This window comes from Acipenser ruthenus, chromosome 28 (genome assembly GCF_902713425.1).
Source record: "Acipenser ruthenus chromosome 28, fAciRut3.2 maternal haplotype, whole genome shotgun sequence".
Classification (NCBI taxonomy): Eukaryota; Metazoa; Chordata; class Actinopteri; order Acipenseriformes; family Acipenseridae; genus Acipenser; species Acipenser ruthenus.
In genome coordinates this window covers 6,453,600-6,479,987 of record NC_081216.1, presented here as the reverse complement: position 1 = coordinate 6,479,987, position 26,388 = coordinate 6,453,600, and the positions used below count along the sequence as shown (strand labels likewise).

At 40.4% G+C, this 26,388-nt stretch overlaps 1 protein-coding gene across 1 annotated transcript in view; it reads left to right on the top strand.

Moving 5' to 3' along the window:
• Window positions 1-26,388, top strand: part of LOC117435168 (C-type mannose receptor 2-like) — an 87,421-nt gene that overhangs the window by 26,658 nt on the left and 34,375 nt on the right. Inside the window, 6 exon segments of the mRNA XM_059003240.1 lie at window positions 6,280-6,434; window positions 8,281-8,385; window positions 20,956-21,071; window positions 21,261-21,409; window positions 22,184-22,398; window positions 25,165-25,307. Coding sequence (XP_058859223.1) covers window positions 6,280-6,434; window positions 8,281-8,385; window positions 20,956-21,071; window positions 21,261-21,409; window positions 22,184-22,398; window positions 25,165-25,307 — 883 coding nt within the window.

Here is a 26,388-nt window from a genome sequence, read left to right as displayed (position 1 = left end):
CTTTAATTAATTCACGTGCAGTTGTACCGAGATTCCAATTGAATGATTGACTAGCAATCGAATCTCGGTACAACTGCATAAAAGCTGCATGTTTTCACTCACTGGGGGTTGGGTGTTCGAGTGAGTGGAGAACGGGAGAGAGAGGAGAAAAGAAAGCAAAGTAAAGTAATTAGTGTTTTCACTCACCGTGTTTGTCCGTTTGTCTGTTCACTGTTTAGTCTGTTTTGTTTGTCTCTTTATTTTGGCGTATAGTGCCGTGTCCCGTGTTTTTGTGTTTAAAACCTTTTATTTTCTGTTCTGTTCTGTTAATTATTCAATGCTGAGCGCGATCACGCGCTCAGCTTAACCAAAACTCCAAGTCTCTGTGTGTTACTTCCTGGCTCTGGTCTGACACCACCCACTCCGGCCGTCTTTGTGACACTCTGTTATGCTAAAGTTATTTAAAATTGGATAGGAACAGGTCTACATGTGGGTCATGTTGTCCGTGTCCTCCTTTGTAAAAACCTGTGAAAAGTAATCATTTAATATATTTGCTATTTTTTTTCCTTCATCTATGATTTTGCCATTTGTGTCTCTTAGACATTTAACCTCCTCTTTAAATGTTCTCTTGCTGTTATAATATTGGAAAAACATGTTGGAATTGGTTTTAGCCCCCTTAGCAATATTGATTTCTATCTCTTGGCCTTTCTAATTTACTTTTTGACTTGTGTTTGCAGTTCCAAGTACTCTTTCTGTGTACTTTGTTTTTGGTCCCTTTTAAACGCTCTGAAAAGTGCCTATTTTCGCTGAATATTTTTTTTAATTGATCTATTAAACCATTTTGGCCATTTTGTTTTAGATTTAGATTTGTCTACTTTTGGGATGTAATTGTTTTGCGCCTCTAGTAATAGCCATCCTTTTTCTGTGGATGTTTTCTCTATTTTACTCCAATCTACTTCTGTTAGTCTCTGTTTCATACCTTCATAGTTTGCTTTTCTAAAATTGTAAACCTTAGCTTTAGTCATTACTTGGTCTCATTGGTCTAATTGGTCTCATTTGAATACTTCAAATAAGACCATGTTGTGGTCTGAGTTTGCCAATGGCTCTCTGACCTCTGTTTTAGTTATTCTGTCTTCGTTATCTGAAAAGACTAAATCAAGGCATGTCTCCACTCTAGTCGGTGCCTTGACAAATTGCGTTAGGAAGCAGTCATTTGTCATTTCCACCAATTTAATTTCGTCCGTCATGCTCCCCATTGGGTTCTCCCATTTTATACGGGGGAAGTTGAAATCCCCCATTAGTATGGCTTCTCCTTTTCTACACGCATTTCTAATGTCATTGTATAACAGATTATTTTGCTCAGCATCTGAATTTGGCGGTCTATATCATGCTCCTATTATTATGCCTTTTGAATTTTTGTCCAGGAAAAAAAAAGTTTAGTTTAGCACTCCTGGTTGGAGTTTTGTTTTGTTTTGTTTGTTTATTTTATTGTTTGAATAAAAGTGCACAAGTACGCTCTGAAAAAGAAAAATTCCTGTGTTGGGTCAAATAACTTGTGCGCAACGAACCCGAGAGCCAGAGGCTTGGTTACACTGGATAAAGTAGGACCGTCAGACAAAAAACAGAAATGCTACACAACAGGCTTGAAATGGCGTGTTGTTGAATTTGCCGAAATGCATTGTGACTGGAGACGAAAGAAAGACAAACTTAAATATGGCGAAAGAAAAACGAGCTGATAGTGCAGGAACGTGGTATAGCCCGATGTAGAAAACGTACTTTGAATGACTTTAATACATAACATACTGTAACTTGTAAAGTATGTGTGTGGTTCTGATAAACAAAATTAATGTATTTTTACAGCTGGAAATATCATGTAATTGTACTCCACTGTATGCAACACTAAGATGTTATTAGATGGTGCACTGTTTAGTTTATTGTTTTTTTGCTTTTTTAATTGATGAAGCAGCACCGTTTAATACTTTTCTTTTAAATTTGAATTAATATAACAAATTCGTAAAAGCCAGTGCAGCTGGAACTATTGTCTATGGTCAGGAATACACACACAAAAGGTAAAGAAGCAGTGGCGGAATACAGCAGGGAGGGAATAACACACAGCATGCAAACACACAGGGAATACACTACATAAACACAAATGCACAGATCGCTGCAATATCTATATTTGATGTATTTTGACAGTGCATTTAAATTTACTTGAACCAATTATTTAGAAATTTTGAAAAACGGAATAGTTTCTAGCAGTTTAATTAAAAAAGAAAAATACTGTAAAACTATTAATGGAATAAAATGTTGCAAACAAGGGTTATTTCGTAACTAAACCAGTGTATTTTTCTTTATTTATCAGTGTTGAGCATGTAGGGAAAAATATATTGTAAAAAAGCTATTTTAACACAAACTGTGTTTTCCTAAATTTGAAGTCTCAAAAAGGGGGGAGCGACTTTGATGCCGATGCGACCTATAAAATGATTTTTACGGTAATCCAAACAAACACAAATCAATGTTTTCTGAGTGATTAACACACTAATTGTTACAAAAATAAAATATACTTTTCCATTGTAAAAATAAAATGGTATAAAAAAATCAAATTTAAAAACAGCGTAAACTTTCATAATGAAAAAATACAAATAGTAATTTGCAAAAAAACATAATATTCAGGGTATTTCTTACTAAACTCGGTCACACACCACTGACATAGAGGCTTAGATACAGTGATACAACAGCACAAATAAGCGATGTTAGTGAAGGGAAAGTTAAAAAAAGATAGATTTTCAGGCAAACTGGCTGAAGATTTACCCATGGCTGGAGTTTAATAACGATAGTGGTCAAATGAGTTGTTTAGTCTGCAGTGTTTACGGAACTGTAGTTTGCTAACCACTGTTATAAAACATGTACATTAATGATTTAGACTCTGCTATAGTAAGCAAACTCGTTAAATTTGCAGACGACACAAAAATAGGAGGAGTGGCAAACACTGTTGCAGCAGCAAAGGTCATTCAAAACGATCTAGATAGCATTCAGAATTGGGCAGACACATGGCAAATGAAAGTCTTGAACAAAGAAGACTACGCGGCGATCTGATTTAAACATTCAAAATCCTAAAAGGTATAGACAATGTCAACCCAGGGGACTTCTTTGACCTGAAAAAAGAAACAAGGACCAGGGGTCACACATGGAGATTAGATAAAGGGGCATTCAGAACAGAAAATAGGAGGCACTTTTTTACACAGAGAATTGTGAGGGTCTGGAACCAACTCCCCAGTAATGTTGTTGAAGCTGACACCCTGGGATCCTTCAAGAAGCTGCTTGATGAGATTCTGGGATCAATAAGCTACTAACAACCAAACGAGCAAGATGTGCTGAATGGCCTTCTCTCGTTTGTAAACTTTCTTATGTTCTTATGTTCTTATGTGCAAACAACACGGCTTTGAAAAAGAAAAAAATAGAAACTTCGTCAGGCAATGGAGAGTGCTGTGCATCACAATTATGAACAGCTGGATATACATAATGTTAGATGTTTACATTTGAGAGACTATATAGTTTCACAGTTCTTGAAATTTACAGTTGCAAAGGATTTACAGTTTTGTTATGGTGCATTGCTGGACACTCAATTCAGGAAAAAACATCATGCTGTTTTTAAGCATACACATTCTAACCCCTTTTGTGAAAGCACACATTTCACTAGTTATAAAGCAGAACTGGGGATCCCGAGTGGCGCATCCAGTAAAACACGCTTTGGAGGACAGCGTGCGTTCGTCTTTGTCCCTCCCGAGTCAGCGCAGGGGTGGTAGCGGTGAGCTGAGCTAAAAAAAAAATAATAATTGGACACTACTAAATTGGGGAGAAAATAACAAAAAACAAATTGGCGACTACTAAATAAATAAAAAAAAAGCAGAACTACGTAAGGTAGTGAGAATGTATTACACAAAAATAAATGAAAACAGAAATCGATGCACTTAAGATTGTGTTTTGTTCTCCTACTCGTTTCATAACGCAGAGAGCTGCTATTTGAACCATGTCATAGCTACTTGCTCAATTATTATTATTTTTTTTGGTGTATGAATTTCAGCAAAACAATAATTATCTACCTACTGTGTGTTCATTTTTAGCGGTGGTGTTTTGGGGGGGAATAACACTGAATTACAAAACCACAACGGTTATTGAAATGTTTATATAAATTAGCAATGTAGATACACTGAAGACATGAAAGGAGATAGAATGTGTATTGCACCATTGCATTTTAAAGTATTGCAATTTTAAGCCCGTTCTGTCACAATTCAATTTAATTCTGTCTAATCTCGTCCTTTCTGCAGTACTAATTATTATTATTATTATCTTACCTGAACATTAGGTCAACCCTAGAACACTTTGCTGCCGCTTTAGACGTCCCTTCTGCTGCCTTTTGTTTTAAACGTTTTTGAGTTGGCATGGTACTCACTGAGCAAGTTTGTGAATGGGTTATAGATCAGATGTGCTGGTGCTGAGGGACAACGGCGGCAATGACGGGCGGGCTTACAGGCAACTTATGTTGTACGTTTTTAGCCTTTTTAATAATTGGCCAAATCAGTCTGTCTTGATTGTGCAGTTACACAGCGCTTCCTCCAGTTTCCCATGATGAAAATGCAGCAAAAACAAAGTGAACGAGACAAGCTACGGTATTGTAAAGAAGTTAATCATTAAACAGTTTTAGATACTGTGATGCATTTTTTTTTAAAAATCTTTGATCTTTAGTTGCTTTTGTGCATTTTCATTTGCAAGTGAACTGTGACATTAGGGCCTTATCGAGCACTATATTTTGCAATTTTGAATACTGACTTTGGATACGTTTTAGTTCTGGAAACTGTTGTTGATGCAGTGTGGAGTAGTGGTTAGGGCTCTGGACTCTTGACCGGAGGGTCGTGGGTTCAATCCCAGGTGGGGGACACTGCTGCTGTACCCTTGAGCAAGGTATTTTACCTAGATTGCTCCAGTAAAAACCCAACTTTATAAATGGGTAATTGTATGTAAAAAATAATGTAATTATATGTAAAAATAATGTGATATCTTGTAACAATTGTAAGTCGCCCTGGATAAGGGTGTCTGCTAAGACATAAATAATAATAATAATAAATTGCATTGCATTGCACACTGTTAACCACTTTGTCACAGACTGCCATCTCCACACACACACCCCTAAGTCCCTTCCCATTCCTCATTCATTGGTTCAACACTCCCTATCCTTGACTGTGCGTGTCAGACCTGCTCCCACCCCCCTCAGTGACACACTCACACACAGGCAGTCTCAGCTCAGTCACATGATCACCAAACAGTTTCCAAACTCACATTATTTATTATTTCCCCTTCCCCAGTCCATAAACAGGTCCAAACCCACATTATCTTGCAAAGCAGCTGCCCCCCGCTACAGTATGAACTGTATTACAGTCCACGTGTCGTCTCTTTTGGCAAGTGATATTTTCAGAATCATATCATGAATTAAAATACTTCTTCTGTTGAAAATACAGTACTTTAGCAACTAAACCTTTAGTACATCTAAATGGAAGCCTACTTATTTTAAAACACAGTCCTTTCAGCTATGTAATTTTAACATTGTATCTTTTTTGTTTTTCCTGAAAAAACAGACAAGGGTTGGAATGGGCTAAAATGAAATAATCAGATATGCGTCACACTCATTTTATAGGGTCAGATATGTGAGTGCTGACTGTATTTGATTATTTAATTGATTGTAGTATTAAAGTGCATCTTGGTAGAGGTGTAGAATCTCACAGTTATATTGTTTTTGTTTAGAAAGTACAGCTACACTAGAGTGGAACCCCCCCCCCCCCCCCCCCCTCCCGCAGCATGATTCCTCTTAGCGAAAGAAATAAATCAGTAAGCAATAACAGATAGAACAAACTGATGACCAAGGAAGCAAAGCAGTGACAATTCCTGGAAGACAAGGCAAACAACTGAGAATTTTCTTTTAGCTAGTGTAGTGCCACATGTCTGTTTTTAAATGAAAATGCATGTTTGCTGTAACACAAGTTTCTTTAAAAACTGTGCTCTTGAGACATTGTTAGATAATTGAAGTAGAAAATGGGAAGGACTTATGGAATTATTTTGTTAGCCACAATTACTTTAAACTGCAAAACCATGGGAATAGCTTGTACTGGAGTACATTAACGAGTGAGGAAGACATTTCCCAATCGGACGCGGTTCAGCTGTGGTATTTAACAAGGTTACTGTATTATCACACTGCCCTGTGACTGTGTGCAGGTTTGACCCCTGTGTGCCATTCCTCTCTCTCAGATGTGGATGAGCTGTGGATAGGTCTGAACAATGGCAAGCAGCAGATGAACTTCGAGTGGTCTGACGGCACCCAAGTTCACTTCACCTATTTGCACCCCTTTGAGCCCAACAACTTTGGCAACAACAGGGAGGACTGTGTGACCATCTGGGGGCTTGTGAGTACAGAGGATCACAGAGGCTCTATGTATGTATGTCCTAGCCATGAACCCCTTCAATAAACGACATGGTCATGGCTCTCAACAACACAGACACACAGTCTCACTACTATTACTCCCTGTCACAGCTCTCTTTGTATTCAGTATACTGTAAACGTTTCATGAACAATGCTGTTTTGTGATTAACCCCGAAGGCCCTGGATTGAAAGCCACTCTACCAAGCTCCATGATTGGTTTACTATAAACATGTAATGGAGTCGTCCTGCTAAGAGTTCATGAAGGGCTTCTCTTGTCTGTGTTTTGATCTGTAGGCTGTTCTTTATTCCTTAACTCGTCTTTCAGCACCAGCAGTTAGGGGGTAACCATTCTCCTTTTACATACTGGAACTAAATGATTAACTGTGTATATGAGGTTCTGTTTTGTAACATCCTAGTGACTGTTTTTTTTAAAATATTTCAATCACCCTGGTCTCAGCAGAGCCCTCAAACATGTCTGCTGTCTTAGTACAGCTGGTACACCAAAGTGTAACCAGTAACCTGCCCCCTGCGACACTGTAAAAATACAACAATACCACATAAAACAATAGTGGTCTTTCTTACATCCGATGGTTTTATGTGGTATTCCTTACTGATGTATTTCTTACTTTAGGGGAACCGTGTTCTGTGTTGTGGGAGGTGGGGATTTGTGGTTACACTCTAGTGTAGCTGTACTTTCTAAACAAAGACAATATAACTGTGATATTTTACACCCGTACCAAGTTACACTTTAATACCACCATAATTTAAATAATCAATTAGGACCTTTCTGCCGATTTACATATTTATACAGTCGCATGTACTGTGAGATTTGCATAACCTTGGTAACCAAATGGCCCTATTTTAATAATCTAAACAGTGGTGGTATTTAGATCCCCTAATAGACCCCTCGAGAACCATGACAGTGCTGTTCATCCCCCTGACAATCAATGCCTGTTTTAAAACTAAAGTCATCGCGCTTCAGACACTAAGTAGTGCAAAAGGAATGTTATTTCTCAATATGGCTAAAGTGGAAAAAGTCTGGTCAGTGATGCTAGATTTATGATATCTTAAGGTAATTATAGCTAACAAAATAATTCCATACATTTTATTTTTTTGGACATTTTGCACTTCCATTAGCTAAATAGGTCTGACTTGCAGTTTTGAAAGAAACACATGTAATAGCGTAATAACACGTATTTTTATTTTAAAACATGAGATCTGCTTGATTCTCTGCCTTGTTTCGGGGTTTCTGTTTGCACTTGTACTTCCTAGGTCATCTCACCTCAGCCCTGTCTTTTGTGTCGTGTTACTGGCTGAAAGCATGTCAGTCATTAGAGGAAGCAGCCTATTGGTTATTGACAGGACATAAGCCAGTGAAGGGGTGGGGACAACTTCACCCACCAAGTGCAAGACAGTACGGCTTGTAAACAGAGATTTCTTTAATGCAGTGTAGTACCAAAATGAAAATAAATGTTTCCTATAACAGGTGTTTCTTTACAAACTACACATAGAATGGAGGTGAATGCCATATATTTTGTTAGCTACACTTACTAAGGTGAGACATGTTGCAGAATATAAATGTGAAGAAGATGCTTTAATCAAAATTTTACTTGAACATTCTACAGATTGTTTGAAATAAACAGGCCATCCACAAAACTACAATTTACACACTGAAGCAGGCATCAATATGTTTATTATAAAAACAAGTTCACTTTAACATTGAAGCACTGTGTGATGCAAATCTATTGTCTGTTACGGAATTACGCATTGAATTCCATGAATTGATAAGCAACGTGTACAATGTGGCTGGTCTTCTTTGTGCTGCTTAGGAGGGCCGCTGGAATGACAGCCCCTGTAACATGACGCTGCCGTCCATCTGCAAGAAAGAGGGCCGACAGACCCACAAGAAGGAAGAGGACCACGAATGTGAGAAGGTAGAGTCCAGGGCCAATAGGCATTCTTATATTTTCAATATCAATTTGTTTATACTGTTTCTGAATGATAGCATCCTTAAAGCTGGTGTTTCATAAGACTTATTTACACCCTTGTCTGAATTTGACAGACAAGCTAGAGAAAGTGGGAAGTTGTAGAAACAGGAAGTCAGCACAGTTATTGCTAGGAAACTTGGCAACGCCCACTCCAATATTACTACTACTGCTGTGGATGAGTGAGATCACTACCATGGCACGATTTGTGTTCCTTAAAAGTTTTAATTCCTTCCTGGAATAGGATATACATTTGTTTGTATTTATATTGGAATCATATTTGGTAGTAATAGTGTTAAAACCATGTGATTTAGGTGCGCAAACATGGTTGGATTGTTAAGTGGTAGCGTTTTAACCTTATGTTGTATGACATTAGTCCAACAGCAGTATAATTGATCACTTTTATTCAAAACCCAGCTGAATCATTTGGAGATTCTTTTTAAGGGACTAAACTCATGCGCTGATTGTGTCAGTTCATCCGTCCGATAAACTGTTGATTTTTATATAAATATTTAGAAGATACTGTGTGATTAATACACGATTATGAGGTCCCTCTGTATGTGCATGCACTGGTTATTAATCTGGAGTGTATATTGGACAATGGCATGAATCATTAAGAAAAATAGAAAGAGAAACATACAATAACATACAGTACATACAAAAACAAGCAAGTACATCTTTCTAAAAATTTTTTGGTCTCAAACAACTTATTTGGGCCGCATATTTCGAAGTCGAGTATGCTGCAAAAGATGTTTGATTTCCATGTACCTTTGCTGTGTCCCGTGTTGTACATATCGAAGTGTTATATTGCCATATTGACATTTTTAATAACACATCACGGGTCAACCGGGCAATTCATTTCTCAACATTTACTTGGGAGCAGTCAACAGGAGAAACAATGATCTCGTCCAAGTATTGTGTATCATGCTCCCTCCTGTACTAATTCCAATCAGAGCACCAGCATTGTTGCAGGAGGGAGCAGGATACACAGGAAACAATCTTTCTCCTGGTGAACATTCCCAAGTATTATTATTATTATTATTATTTATTTCTTAGCAGACGTCCTTATCCAGGGCGACTTACAATGTTTACAACAAGATATCACATTATTTCACATTATACACATTATACATTATTTCACATTATACAGATATCACATTATTATTTTTTTTTTTTACATACAATTACCCATTTATACAGTTGGGTTATTTAGAAGTGGAAGTTGAAAAATAGTTAATTCACCTATGATGTGCGAAAAAATATCAGTCGGGAATATATTGAAACAAAATTGCTACGATATGGACAACAGGGGATACAGAAAAAGTAATTTGTTTCTTTCAAACAATTCTTATCTCAGTACTGAGTCACTTAAACTAAGACAATAATTGTTGTCTTTCAATTTGAACATGATTCAATAATGATTCCCAAAGCATCATTATTGCAAATGACTGCTAGCTGTTTTCCTTGCAGACGTGTTTTAAGGAGCCATGTGATTATTTAAGGAGGTAAATCACAATAAGGAATAACCATTCACTGTAATTGCTCTTGCAGACAGCCTGGTGCTGCTGCTTGCCACATGGTTGTCGTTCTCACAGCTGTTTCCCTTCAGAAGAATAATCCCACAGCCTCACAGTCCAGCACACCCTGGCAAGCATCGGGGAGCTGCGACTCCCTCAGTCTGAGTTATTATCAGTGACACACTCCTGCTCCGTTGCCAAGAAACTTTTTTTTTTTTTTGCTAAATAAATGATGTTTCACAAACACCACTTTTCTTTTGGTTAAAAGGGGACTGTTAGAGGGGTCCCCAAATGGCTCACCTGGTAAAAGGTCTTCTTATAATGTGGACACAAGACTGTCCTGTACTGTCCTCAGCAAACTGATTACTAGGCAGGACACTGTACTCTCCTCGGGACACTTGCTGTCCTGTACTGATTACTGGGCAGGACACTATACTCTCCTTGGGACACTGAATCCGCATCCTATATCCGCCCAGACACACTTCCATTTTAATACATCCCTCCAATATGTGCAGTTCTTCTTTAAACACGAAAAAAACATGAAACCGGTATTGAATGTAACTGTTGTATTTAATAACAAGAACACATTTGATGAACTCTGTCGCAGCTCTCAACTCTCTAAATTACTGGTGGGGCACGCACTAAACACGTCACACAGCTGCTGAATGCAAACATACCCCCGTATGCAACAACACATTCACATCACACTTTTCATGGAGTAAAGTTATGCAGTAAACCTGTAATATATAGTAATGGCAAACTGGTGTACACTGTTGTGCTTTGTTGCTTTGTCTGAGACGTGTTCCTGAGATCATACTGAGAGAAAAAAAAAAATTAAGAATCACAGAAATATATATTTTTTGTAACTTTACAACTGTCAGATGTGCAAGACGTTGAACAATATGCTTTAGTAAATTACATTTACGTTACTGTAATGTGCCAATACAAGTTAAACCATTTGGGAACTGCTGTGTTTTATTAAAATAATCATAGCTCTCAGATCAGGTGACACAGGTTGAAATGTCATTAAAGAAAATAGTGGGTTATGGCAAAGGTGCAGCTCTCCTTTCTTGTAAAGGGCAAGTAAACGGTTCTGTATTTTGACGTTTCTGTTGTGGGGGGAGAGGGGCTAGTGGTAAATTGTGTAAGTTTCAAATCTTATTCAGAGATATATTAACATTCAGTAATAAAAATACTATGAACTAGAAGCCTCAAAACAATAGATTGTGAGCGTCCCTTGTTAGTAGCTGCCAGTCTGTTTTTCATTCAACAGTTTCCTTCAGTTTCCTTCAGTTTTCTTGTAGATTCGGTATTCGGTTCGGTATTTTGCTGAATCTTTTGAGATGGATTCGGTATTCGTCAGAATCCCTAAAACTTGGATTCAGTGTATCCCTATGTGCAACAAGATCATAACCATTAACAACAGTATATTCATACTGTAGAATTTTCAGTCCTAGCGAGATGGTGGAATCAAGCGAAGGGACAATAATCAATTTTGGGGCGGGTCAAGACCTGTATTTATTTAGAAATAAAAAGGGGACAGGAAAGTGGTCAGGTAAGGGAGGTTGGAGAACACACACACACAAACACACACACACACACACACACACAGGCACAAGACTGAGGCCATTTCCTCTCAGTCTACTCTGATTCTTCTCCAGCCTCCGGCCTCTCCCCTCGTTGCCTCTCTCTCGCTCTGGTCTACTCCAGCAGTGGTCTCGCTGCCCCTCTCACTCTCCAGTCACGTCCCGCCAATATTCTTCCCTCCCGTCCGTTACTCCTTGTAACCTCCAGGTTGTTTTCTCCACCAATTAATGATCTTTTAATGTTTGTTTATTTTTGTTGTGTTGTTTCTTTTTACTCTCGTCCAACTGCCACCCCCGCGACAACGAGGAGCCCCCTTTTATCACCTCATAGGCCGCGCCCCAAGTTGTCCCTTCACCAATGGTGTGCTCTCCTGCTGTCACCCCACTACTGGAACGTCTCTTCCTTGCGGGGTCTGCGAGCCCCCTCAAGACGTTACAATACCAAGAATAAATGTATGCAACCAACTACACCGAGTACATTTGGTGGTTTCAATCTCCGTAGCTATTACGTTTAATTATTTGTATTGAAGGGTGTAGCAGGGCAGTAAGAAAGCCCTGCACATGAAAAGTGGGCAGGGCAAAGCCCTCCTGTTTAAATATATTGTTTATTTATTTATAGAACGGGGTAACCCCCTCCGCCCCTGTGTTATTTTGTATTTTTGTATTATGATTTATTTATGGTATTTATGACGACGTGTTACTGTTTGTTTATGATTTATTGTTTTATAAATATGACGGTGAAGCGCCATGTTATTGTTTTGTTTTTATTTAAACGTGTTCTAGCAGAGGCGAGGTTGGTCGCTCGTCCTCTGCCAGGAGTAATTAAAAACCTTGTGCAGAAGGTGGCCATCTCCCGAATTAAGTGATTAATTTGTTGCTGAATCGGGAGATGGTCACCTGCATATAAACCTGCAGCTCTCTGCACTCGGTGTGGGTGTTCGGAGGAGGAACGAGAGTGGGAGAGGAGAGTAAAAATAAAAGGAAGAAAAAAACACAAAACTTTAAGGTCCGGCTGGGCAGTAGCCTTCACAGTCCCTTAAAGTTTCGTGTGCAGGGCTTTCTACCGCCCTGCTACAAAGGGAAACAAAGAACTCCTAAGGCAGTCCTGCAAACCCGTCCTCCACTCAGTGCTGTCACATCAGCAGCAGCAGCTCTTCTGTTCAGGCCATTTCAACAGCTGTTTATAATGAGCACTTTGATTTTTATTGTAAATATTAAAAGTTCTTCTGTTAATCATGTCTGTCCTGAGCTGAACCCCGGCCCGCATTGTTATCCATCCACACAGAAAGAAAGCTCTGTTGAGTGCTGGCAGGCTTCCCAGCAATCTGCGCAAGACATTTGTTGAGTGGCAGGAAATTGCTGTGCAGCAGATATTAAACGATTTAAAGGATACACAGTACAGCTGTTAACTCTCTGAACAATCCCAAAACCTCATTTTAATAAACAGATATTTAAATAAGCAGCCTTGCAGACTGCCCGAACTGAAATGAGTACATTTGTTTTTTCTGTGTACTTAAAAAAAAACACCCTCTACAGGCCAGTACAGTAAAATATATAACAAAAAAATATAAGTTATTCCAATCAAATTTTACAACCTTCGTAGACTTTTTACATCATTTCTTTAATTTACACATTTTTTGTAGGAAAATCTTTAAAACATCTATTTTTATTTTCAGATTTATTTTTGCGTTACCCACTATGAAATCACTTATGACCATTTTTTCTCTACGTAGTATCTTTTTTCGTATTATTCAAGGTGTGACATCACACAATGAACCTTACATTAGATACTGTAGCTAGCATGTATTGTTTGCACACGTATTTCCTGTGTAACACTAGGGATGTGCTTTTGGTAATTTTTTATGACCGTTTAAATGCAATGCAGGTGTCAGCGTTTAAAAGTTTAAACTATATCTACATATACACACACTCACTCTTTTTATATTACATTGTGATGTATACCGACAGCCCTGGTTAGTATGTTGTAAGCAAAGAAACCTAAAATATGCAAATAATGTTTTAACATCACAAAGACGAAAAAAAAAAAAAAGCACTTACACACAAAAGTATATAATGAAATTAGGGCTGTCACTCAATTCAAATTTTTTGATCAGTTAATTTATGGACATTAGTAGATTACCCGGTAGATTAATCCATGCACATTTTTAATAAAGGTAACAATCTTATAGCTGCTGTCCTGCATAGTAATACTAAAAAATGAACCGAATCTAAAAAAAAAATAAGCCCAATGGGAATTTGGTCTTTTTAAAAGCATTTGTATTATTATTTGTATCTTAGTAAATGTGTCTCTATGTATTTATGCTGCACTATTGAGATCTGCTGGCCCTGTGTGCACAAAGTGAATAAACTAAACTAAACTTTTTTATTTAAAGAACAAAGCAAAACCAATAATAATAATAAAAAAAAAAACCCCAGCTAACATATGTTACATAATCTATCAAATGTACAGATTCCAATACATTGTTATTAACGCTACTGTTCAGGGATCTATGCCACAAACGGGAAATCCTTTTTTTTTTTATCACCTTTGTTGACAAATTACATAGATATCAAGGACATTTTTATTGTCATTAACTTTCTTACCACATGGACTGGATACCATACCACGCCCACTACAGCATGAACACACAATGCACCACTGAAGCACCAGATTAACCGAGAATAAAACCTGCCCCAGTGTCAATCTTTCTGTTGCACCAATTAAAAAAACTACTTGGAGGCAATTGCCAAACCCCTTCCTTTTTATAATATCCGCCCTTACTCAGGCACCACAGCAGTCGGCTACACGACGGACTGCTGTATATGATGATAAATTACTAAAACGAATACATTAAAAAATATGCGTTTGGTGACATTTGTCATGTGACTGATTATACGTCTAGCACAGTGGTGGCCAATATGTCGATCGCAAAAGGTTTTTGGTGGATCTCGAGACAAATCAGAACAAGCTCTAACATATAAGCATGTAACAGTTTTTGTTACAGCTGATGGGGAGAACCTTCTGTGTCGTCCAGTAGCACAGATTAAAATATCCAGACAGTTTCTGCATATGAGACTAAACAAATGCACATGTTATGTACATTTTAATTGTAGGCGCATGTGTGCGACTCGAAATTCCTAAAGGTTGACTATAAAAAAATAAACATGATTCAGCTGGAAAAAAAGCACCTCACAGTTGGAGCTACACTCTCATAGCTCAATCGTAATGTTCTCTGGGAATGTAGTGTATTGGTGTCCACTGCCCACTGTTAATCACACAGTAGAAACTACAAATCCCATACCCCACCAATTTCACTGATTTAGCAGTGCTACTCGTTTCCAGACAGTTTGAAAACATGTCAAACCAAGATGAGGAAAATAGCAAATTATTTTCATGTGATTGGAGAGGTTTCGAAAGAAAACCGCAATGAACGAAATTCAGATATGTCGACGTCTTTACAAGAAATGAGCAATGGTATGTCAGAAGATGAAAGTGAACAGGGAACTTCGAGAAGGGCCGTACTAGTTACAGTGTGTTCACAGTTGTAAGTAGCAAAAGAACATACAAGTTCAACCAACTGTGGCTAAAAGATTTTCACTGGCTTAAGCTTGACAATGTTAAAAATCCATGTTTTGCACATTTTGCCAGGATACAGGGGAACTGATGGCAGGCAAGACTGCATTTAACAGGGAGTCAGAAGTTAAAACGTGAAAATATTAAAACACAGTGCTTCAAAATGGCACGCAATGTACATCCAGAAACATCAGCCAGACCATCCCGCTACCATAAACAGGCATGTAGCACATTCTGAGGAAATGCTACCAGGCAGTTAAAAATCATTTAAGTTGGAATAAAAGTTCCTAATGTGATTCTCAAATGATAGATCAGGATCAAAGTTGACCCCCAAATTTCTCATTTCTAGTTTTAGTTCCGATGAGAGACTGCTAAGGTCTAACTTATGTAAATTGATATTCTTTAGTTGATGCTGTGGGCCTACAAGCATGACCTCCGTTTAGTCAGAATTCAACATTAAGAAGCTCTGTGACATCCAACACTTGATGTCAGCAAGGCAAGCAGCTAATGGAACCCCAGTAGAAGGCTTGCCTGGATCCCCAGACAAGTATAGCAGAGTGTCATCTCCTTAACAATGAAAATTCACGCCATGCCTGCGGACGATGTCACCTAATAGCAGCATATATAGTGAAAACAAAAAAGGATTCAAGATAGAGCCCCGCAGGCAACTTCTGACAAATCAGACTTCATCTCCCCGATAGAGACAAACTGGAACCTATCCGAAAGGTAAGACCTGAATCAAGATAGGACCCCTCCTGACAAACCCACTAAACTTTCAAGATGATTCAATAGAATGGAATGGTCCATGGTATTAAAAGCAGCACTAAGATCTAGGAGAATTCAAATTGAAGGAAAGTCAGAGTCAGAGCTTATCAAAATACCATTTACTACCCTAACAAGAGCCATCTTGGTGCTATGTGCAGCACAAGGTTGTTTTATTTTGAGCAAGGGCTTTACCACCGCAGCCTTAAATGCAGAGGAAACTATACCAGAGGAAAGTGATTCATTCATAATTGTTAAAATGTGTGTATTAATAACACAGAAACATCTTTTAATAATTTGGTAAGGATTGGATCAAGGGCACAAGTAGTAGGTGTCATATGCAGAACTAATGCTGTCAGGTCTTGTAAGGTAATCAGAGAAAAAGCCTCCAGCGTCACTCTATCAGGTTTAATATGTTCAGGTAAGAAAGAATGGTCTATAATAGAAGGAATCTGTAAAGTCTGGTCTCTAATGTCAAATGTTATTGCAGTAAAAGAGGAGGCAATGGTGAGGGTAGAAGCATTAGAAGGTCGATTTACTAATTGATCTATGGAATTAAAAAGAAACCTAGGATTATTTTTATTTGTTTCAATCAGATTGGAATAGTTTGAAATTTCAATTTGTGTCATTAAACCATGGTGTGCTTCTTTTGTAAAACACCCGCCGAATTTTAAGAGCATCTAAAATGTTAGTCATGGAGGTGTTGTAGGTGTTAACCAACTCATCTAATTATACAGACTGAGTAACGACGATAAATTTAATGCCTCACAGAACTTTACAGCGGTTGATGTATTAACTACCTTGGTTTTGATTATACAATCCTGCCTCTTTGTAGCGTAAGGTAATTTAACCTTGTGACGGGGTACCCCCGCCCCGGGTGTATTTTTTGGTTTATTTTGTATAGTTCTGTTATGTATTACGGGGGAGTTGATGTATATTGGTATGTGAGCATGGGGATGTGGGTTTGTGTGTGTGTGGAATAGTGGTGGCAGGGAGGCAGTTAAAATCCTCCTTGTAAAAACACGTGGGAATGTGGCTGGATCCGTGAATTAAATAAATGATTAAATGATTAATTAAGGCTCCAGCCACAGACGTATAAATAGGGTGATCACGGGTGAGAAAGAGGTTGGATATTAGTTGATAGACAAAAGTGATACACACTCACTAAATTCAGTAAAAAAATGATAAGTTTGACTTTTAACTTTTGACTTAATTCGTTATTTAGTGTTAAAGTTAGCAGTTCAAAAGATGAGTATCCCTCAAAAATGTCCACCTTCCTGCCCTCCCTGTGCCTTATGAAAGAAAGAATAATTTAGAGGAGAAGCCTCAACCAACGAAACACTGTCCTCAGCTCCAAGCCAAGTTTCAGTTAAAGCTAAAATGTCCAGGTTAAAGTTCTTAATAAAACCATTCATTTATTAGAGAGAGATCTAACATTAAATATAGCCAGGCGTAAAGTTGTATTATCTGAAGCGTGCAGCTGGGCAGAGGTAGTAGGGATTTAATACTAAAACAAACATCACAGGGTCTGTTAAAAGGAAATAAATACTGTGTGGTAAGATATTTCAACTTTTTTTTTTTTAAACATTCAACACAGGGCAAACCTCTTTAAATCCCCTCCACTCCCCAGTTCCTAGTTTAAATAATTTGCTAAATGGTTTTCAATGTTAGCGGCTAGCCTACTAGCCCCATCCCTATTTAGGTGCAGTCCATCTCTCTTGTAGAATCTAGTAGTTCAAAAAAAGCAATCCCAGTTATTTATAAATCCCAGCCCTTCTAGCACAAATCTCCTAGCAAGCCATTTATTTTTCAAGTTGTCACAAAGACGGCCAGAGTGGGTGGCGTCAGACCAGACAGGAATACACAGACAGAGACGGTGGTAGTGATGAGCTGAGTGCAATGGCTGCACTCAGCGTTTATTAACAAATAAAAAGGTTTTAAACGGTACACAAAACAGGACACGGCACTCGAGCCAAAACAAAAAGACAAACAAAACGTACTACACTTAAACAGACAGACGAACAAACACGGTGAGTGAAAACACTTCTAATTTACGTTCTTTGTTTTATTTTCTCCTTCTCTCTCTCTCCCGTTCTCCACTCACCGAACACCAACCCCGACTGAATGAAACGTGCATCTATATATACTGTTGTGCTGGGATTCAATTACTAATTAATTATTCACTTGAATCCCAGCACGTGAATTAATTCTGTGCAACCCCGTGCTCACATATTACATTTAACCAGCACGTGAAGTGATTTGTGCTCTCCTCGTGCCTAAATACAAATATACAATTTAAACACACGTGAAACACAGACCTGTTTATATCCCGTGTACCAATCTATACACCAACATTAACACACGCACGCATAAATACACAAAACACACAAATGCACACAGGGGCGGGGCACTTTGCCACATATACCCCCCCTTGTGCGCAGCACACATGGCCTCAACGGCCACCTCCCCCCTTAAAAACCCAGCAGTCCAGGACAAAGTCTCGGGCTGGGAAGGGAGGCTTCAGTGGGCCCTTGGCTGGCAATGCTGTCAGCACCCCTGCCGGTAGTGGCACGGCTGACAGCCTGTTGGTCCCGTCCTGCAGCGAAAAAGCTGCGGGGGCAGGTGGTCCCCCGACCTCCCCCTTCTTCGTAGCCGGCAGCTCCCTCCTGTGTGGCTCCGGCCACAAGAACTCCTGCAGCGAAACTGCTGCTGGGGAAAGTGGTCTCCAGACCTCCTCCCCCTTCTTCGTGGCCGGCAGCTCCCCTTTCTGGGGCTCCGGCCACCGTACTCCCTGCGGAGGTACGGGCAGCAGAGGCAGCTCCTGCTCCTCTGCTCCGGGCGGTGGCGGAGGCAGAGGCAGCGCCAGCTCCTCTGCTCCTGGAGGTGGTGGAGGCAGAGGCAGCTCCTGCTCCTCTGCTCCTGGAGGTGGTGGAGGCAGAGGCAGCTCCAGCTCCTCTGCTCCTGGCGGTGCTGGCTCCCTCTGCTGTGGCGGCTGGGCATGTGCGCACCGTGCTGCCTTCAGCAGCATAGCGAGAGGCTGCTGGGGGACACCAGCATCCTGCCCTTCTCCCCCCCAAAAATTTTCAGGGGGTTGAGCCTGTAACCCCTCCCCTTCCGGCTCTTGGGGCTGAACCAGCAGGCATTTTCCCTCTGCTGGTGGCTTGGGTCCCAGGGCTGTGGAAGCCCCGACTTGCCTCCCTTTGGGCTGTGGACGCACCGACTCCTCCCTTTTGGGCTGTGGACGCACCGACTCCTCCCTTTTGGGCTGTGGACGCACCGACTCCCCCCTCTTGGGCTGTGGACGTTCGGGCTCCTCCCACTCAGGCTGTGGACGTTCGTGCTCCTCCCACTCAGGCGTAGGACGTTCGGGCTCCTCCCACTCAGGCGTAGGACGTTCGGGCTCCTCCCACTCAGGCGTAGGACGTTCGGGCTCCTCCCACTCAGGCGTAGGACGTTCGGGCTCCTCCCACTCAGGCGTAGGACGTTCGGGCTCCTCCCATTTGGGCTGTGAAGGCAAAACCAGCAGGCATTCACCCTCTGCTGGTGGAGATGGGGACAGCAGGTACTCACCCTCTGCTGGTGGTGATGGGGACAGCAGGTACTCCTCTGCTGGTGGTCCTGCTACCTGGGCTGCTGTTCCATTTATGGTTGCCTCCAGGTAGCTGAGGACAAACTCCACACCTTCCTCCAAGGTGTTTGGGGTGTGTTCCTCCTGATAGGCCTCCCATCTCTCACTGTCCATCATCCACAGGGCCCGGACGACTATGGGCAGAGACTGGGCCTGCAGCCCAGCATTCTCCAGGACCCAGCCCCGCAGTTTGACGGCGTCTTCTGCCATTGACTTTTTTTTTTTTTTTTTTTTTAATCCAGACCCCTCCTGGTCTGACGCTTGGAGGCGCGGCTATCCCACGATGACACCACGTGTCACAAAGACGGCCAGAGTGGGTGGCGTCAGACCAGACAGGAATACACAGACAGAGACGGTGGTAGTGATGAGCTGAGTGCAATGGCTGCACTCAGCGTTTATTAACAAATAAAAAGGTTTTAAACGGTACACAAAACAGGACACGGCACTCGAGCCAAAACAAAAAGACAAACAAAACGTACTACACTTAAACAGACAGACGAACAAACACGGTGAGTGAAAACACTTCTAATTTACGTTCTTTGTTTTATTTTCTCCTTCTCTCTCTCTCCCGTTCTCCACTCACCGAACACCAACCCCGACTGAATGAAACGTGCATCTATATATACTGTTGTGCTGGGATTCAATTACTAATTAATTATTCACTTGAATCCCAGCACGTGAATTAATTCTGTGCAACCCCGTGCTCACATATTACATTTAACCAGCACGTGAAGTGATTTGTGCTCTCCTCGTGCCTAAATACAAATATACAATTTAAACACACGTGAAACACAGACCTGTTTATATCCCGTGTACCAATCTATACACCAACATTAACACACGCACGCATACATACACAAAACACACAAATGCACACAGGGGCGGGGCACTTTGCCACACAAGTGCACTCAAATATTTTTTTCTTCTTTATGATTGGCTACATCTGGCTAACAGATTGAAGATATGAAGAACAGATGATGATGGAAGTCTTGTAGTTGACATGTGATGCTGACTAGTAAAAGCACACTTTAAACATCAGAAGTTACATTGAAAAGCTACATTTGTATGTATTATTAATTTGTGTAACTTGATGGGTTTTGTGTTTATTCTCAGACGATACTATAAAGCTCATTGTGTGATACCTTGAATCGCTAACTTAAATGGCTTGTAATTGCACTGTGATGAAAACTGGTAAGGACATTCTTGAGCACAAGAACTGGGGTTATGTGGAGGCATCTGTCTTGTATATCTGTTCTGTATGTCAAACATACATTTTTACATGCGTACATAGTAGATATAGATTATCCTGTACTTAAAGAGCAGTCGTGTTTTTGAAAGAAGTTCATTAGCAGTTATTAGATACTTGGAAGGAACTTCAGTTCCATGATTGCCACACTGGTGGCTTCTGCTAATAACTGTGTTGTTCTCATCCCTGTTGCCTCCCCCATCTAGGGTTGGAAGTGGCACAGTCCGTCTTGCTATTGGTTAGGAGAGGAGCTCCTGTCCTTTGAGGAAGCGCGGAAGGCATGTTCTATAAAAGAGTCGAACCTCGTCACCATCACCAACAGGTACTGCTGTCAGCTGAGCCCTGACCCCGTCAGCTTTAGTCAGCTTTGAGTTTATTCACTAGTCTTGTGCTACACAGTCATTTGTGAGTTCTTCTGAAAGCTTTTTGTTGCTGTGGCCTCTCAGCTTTCATAATTACATCAAGGCAATGTTACCGTGTAGAATTAAATGTCATCGTCTCTGCCTCTTAGGTTTGAGCAGGCCTTTGTCAGCAGTCTGGTCTACTGCCGGACAAACGATTTAATCTGGACTGCACTCCACGACCAGAACAGGACCGGCTCGTTCCGCTGGCTCAGTGGCGACGAGGTCATGTACACCAACTGGAACCGGGACCAGCCAGGTACGAACCACCAGGACAGCAGCGGAAATCAGCTTTGTGCAGTGTGGTGTGATTTACATGCACAAGCAAACCAGGGCAAACGCTTCAGTTTGGAGATGATTTGAGCTCCTGGACTGTGAACTGTTTTAAATTATTGTAACACATTTACAGCTGTGAGGAGCAAGACACCAATGGTGCTGTTAAGAGCTCAAAAATACATCGGAAATGTTTTAATGACTTATATCTTGTTATAAATTACACTGCAGTTATTTAAGAAATGGTCTTGCTGCTTTTAAGACACATTTAGGTTAGTGGATATTTTATATATTAGATTAATGTTAGCCTTTATTCTAAGACTACTTTTTTGATAAACACATAGTTGTTTGACATTAGTATGGCGGCTCATTGAGGCCACCGAAAACCATTGTTATGTTGGGATCATGGGATCACTTATCTCAGGATCTCGAGAAAAAAATTCCATTATCTTGTGATCACGAGATCATTTATCTTTAAATTTGAAGACATTGAAAAAAATTCTTATCGAAACGTTGAATTTATGAAATTTCTTTTAGTATTTCTAAATTTAGCACTATTGAGTGTTCAGTAGTTACGGATGAAATACTGTTTAAAAAATGCCCGGCTAAGTCCATAATTCTAACCTTATTAATAACCGCAGGATTTTTCAAGGGGCATTTTTGAGGGATAGCATCCTTCAATTCATAAACAGCAGAGTCAGGGTGTATTTATAACCCTATGTTGAATGTGTTTTCATATTGGTCTGTGTTTCTTTCTCAGGGTACAGCAAAGGCGGTTGTGTGGTCTTGGCGACAGGCAGCTCCACAGGTCTGTGGGAGGTGAGGGACTGTAAAAGCAGAGCCAAGTACATCTGCAGACAAAACCAGGACACTTCGGTGAGCCCAGAGCTGCCAGTGCCCGCGCCCACCCAGAGTCTAAACGGGACCTGTCCAAGAGGCTGGAGCACCTCCAGCTCCCTGCACCACTGCTACAAGGTAACTGAAAGAGTCCCACACCGGACAACAACACATCCAGGAGATCTGTGGGATGAGTAATATGACTTCTAAAGAGTAGCAGGTTATGCAGGATGGGGTGGTAGGGTCTTAATTGAGGGGCTGTTATGATGCTTTATATGAGAAGTTAAACTTAATACCCTTAAGTCCTTAACCTTTTGCGGTCCATTTATTCAGCGCGTCTCAGGCGCATCAGGTCCAATTTATTTTCACACGCGCAGTTTATTTTAGACGCGTTTAAAAGTATTTTTTTTTCACAGTAAAACAGGTTTAAAAGGCAGTGCATATCAACAGGACACTCAGTACTGCATCTCCAGCCCCGCACCACCCCTTGTTAGCTATATTTTTCACATACCTCTTAATAATAGTACATACCGATAAATCATCTCCTGATCACTCGTTTTATCACCAAACTCCTCAATAATGAGATCCAAGTAATTATTTTATTACTATAACATCTAAAAAAAGCTCTGATATTCTTTGAGCTCTGGATGCAGAAGCAGCTGTCTTGTTTGTTTATGTCCGTGTTATCTCTGTGGTGTCGGGGCTATCTGTATTCATGAGATACGCCCCCCCTTTTTTTTCAGCTTCTCTCAGCTCCTATCGGTCTTACTCGGCCATTGAATGGTTTTCTCGGCTTTTTCCGGAGAAAAAACGACTAGAGACCTGTTTTTTACATCTTTTTGATGATGTCGGACAGGGTCCAACATTGGACCGGAAAGGGAAAATTGCAATGTCGGACCAGGTCCGACATAGGACCGCAAAGGGTTAATACCCAAATCCCCAAAAATGCCAACATCCCTGAAAAATAATGTATTGAATAGCAGTAGCTGTAATCTGCTTCAGTCAATAGAAATATGCCTGTGGAAAAGTGGTCCTGCTCTTCTGCTCAACCCACATAGCTCTGTTCATATTATTATTATTATTATTATTATTATTATTATTATTATTATTATTATTTATTTCTTAGTAGACACCCTTATCCAGGGCGACTTACAATTGTTACAAGATATCACATTATTTTTACATACAATTACCCATTATACAGTTGGGTTTTTACTGGAGCAATCTAGGTAAAGTACCTTGCTCAAGGCAAGGGTACAGCAGCAGTGTCCTCCACCCGGGATTGAACCCACGACCCTCCGGTCAAGAATCCAGAACCCTAACCACTACTCCACACTGCTATTTATTACGGGATCTACCCACCATTCCAAACGGGCTTGCTTAGGAAAAAATGGAGACGTGTTGCATTGCTGGTATATCTGATGCACTAGAGACTGTCACACTTTGCTGCAACATCATGCCACATGTGTTTTCAGTCAAGGCAGAATCTCAGGGCTGGCTGCACTCCCATGCTATCCTACTGGGGTTGAAGTACTCTGAGGTGAGCAGGTTTTAATGTTGAGGCTGACCTGCCAAAAAATCCAAAAGCTGACCCAGAAACAAAAGGACTAAGAGGAACGGCTGGCGTTTAAGATGCTTCACACATTTTAGTGTTTAAATCAGGACTAACACTTATTGACTATTCAGATTTCCATTACACAAGAGTAGATGTTAAAACTTCATGCTGATTTGAACTCGGCTCTCGCCAAGATAAGCACCAACTAAGACGTAGCTTTACAGTAAACTAATGTGATCCATATGTGTCTCCATCCATTTACGTTTCCTTCCATATGATGATGTAGATATCCTTCTGTCTGGTGTTAATGGCTGAAGTGTAATGCTGGCTCCAGGGATGAGCTTATTTTGCCTCCCTGGCGCATCAGCACACACAACGGCTGCGATGCTGGCTCCGGGGATCAACCAAAGTGCGGCCTCCCCAGCGCATCAGCATGACAACCGTCTGGATTGAGCTAAGTAGGGTACATCTCTGGGGTTTTCAAGTGGGCACCTTCCATCCTCAGTGTTTCGTCGACTAGCCCACGACACCTCAAGAGGGCTCGACGGTGATTCTGGCGTCCCAGCATCACCCCCCTCCGTCCCCCACTCAACTCAGCCCAGCTTACTTACCTGTACATCAGCGTTTCTTTCTTTCTATTGTGCTTGAAATCCCCAGCCAGAATCTTTCCGTCTCAACCACAGCCAGTTGCTGCTCCTCTCTGCTGCTTCAGATAAGTTCTTCACTGTGCGACGCAACTCTTGGCCACTGAATCCGACGTCTCTGAGAAACCGGGTTGTAGAGTGTGCCACAAATCCTCGACAACCCACTTCCACTGGGTAAACCCGAACTCTCCATCCTCGCTGTTCCGCTTCAGTGGCTAGTTGAGCATACCGCAGTCTCTTCCTCTCATACGCCTCATCTACAGCATCCTCCCATGGCACTGTTAACTCTACCAGGTGAACAAGGCGTGCTGATCCAGAACTAACATCAAACCTGAATAATGTCAATTAAGGTATCATTTTTTAGTTTGTTTCTAAGTTTTATACATTACTGTTGAATTTTCATTTTTCAGAAATGTGAGTTAATTAAAGACTGGAGTAAACGCTTTGATAATATGGCCCGCAGTTTTTTTACACATTAATAATGTAGTTGTTTATTTTAGACACTCTGTTGCAGTGCTTCTTGCTGTGTGTTATATGAGTGGTTACCAACAATCCAATCATGTTAAAGTTTAAATGTGTTTAACCTTAAAGTCTAAACATTAGGGAAATTAAATCAATGTGAAAGATCTTCAAACAAACCATTTTAGCCACAAAATATATTATAGAGTCTGAAGAACCCCTCCCGTAAACCCCCTCTCTCCCCAGGTGTTTCACTACCCGGGGGTCCAGGATAAGCTGAGCTGGCTCCAGGCCCACCTGTTCTGCCGGGAGCAGGGTGCTCAGCTGCTCAGCATTGCCAGCTTCGAAGAGGAGCAGTTTGTCTCCCAGATTCAGCATGAACTCTTCGGGTGAGTCTCCAGGGGCCGTGACCACAATGGGTTCCTTATAAACCATCTGGAGCAAAATGTGTGCATGTGTTTCTCCAGCACTGGACTCAGTTCATTACGTGTGGTGACAGGAATAGATTCACTTTGGTGTATTTGGGGTGCTTCTCCTGTGCACACAGACAAAATCCCTACTTGTTTACACTGCATTTTACAAAGAGAACCAAACTGAGATTATTTGCCAAACAAGCTTTTATTTAATTTTGTTCTAAGTGGACTTTGTCGTACTCTGTACTGTACAATTATTATCTCTGCAGATTGTCGGCATTGTTCCCATACTGTACTCTACATCTAGAGAACCGCTTATCCAATTGTGATGAAACTTGAAATATTTTCTGTGGTGGCAATGTATGTACTCATTTTTGTGTCCTGTGCCCTATGTATTCAATTTATTTTTAAACATAATTACAATTAATTCATATGTCCTGGTTCACTAACCAGCTGGACACTGGAAACTGTTCTAACAACTTGCTATACTGGAACCTTTTGTAACTGCATGTGTAAGGTATATTTTAAGATTTAATTTATAATGTATAGGGGAAAAATGAAAGTAAAGCACAGTTCTAAGTATGTCAGTTATTTACTGTATCTTAATAAAAGTGGGATTGAAGGTTGCCAATTAAATATAAATAAATATAATTAAAATACAAATATCAAATTATGACCTGTTATGATTAGAATCAGATCCTTTGTTTACCAATGTGTGAAGTGTGTGTGTTTGAAGCTTGGTAGTAAATCCACAATAGTACATACTTGTGGGGGTCTTCCCAGACACAATGTATGCAAGCAGTGTGTTCTTTTGTTATTTGCAATAATTTTGGATAGAATAAAATACATTCCCCTTAATAAATCCTATTAGAAGGGACTTTTATATTTAAACATATTATAATTTTTTTTTCCTTCCACACATGACATTTTGGGGATGTCATAAGAAAAAAATATTAAGCATATTTCTGGGGATTAGGTTGAAATGTATAACAAATGCTTAATTACGAACTGTGGGTTACTTAGAAAAATACTTTTTACACATGGGACCATATTTTAT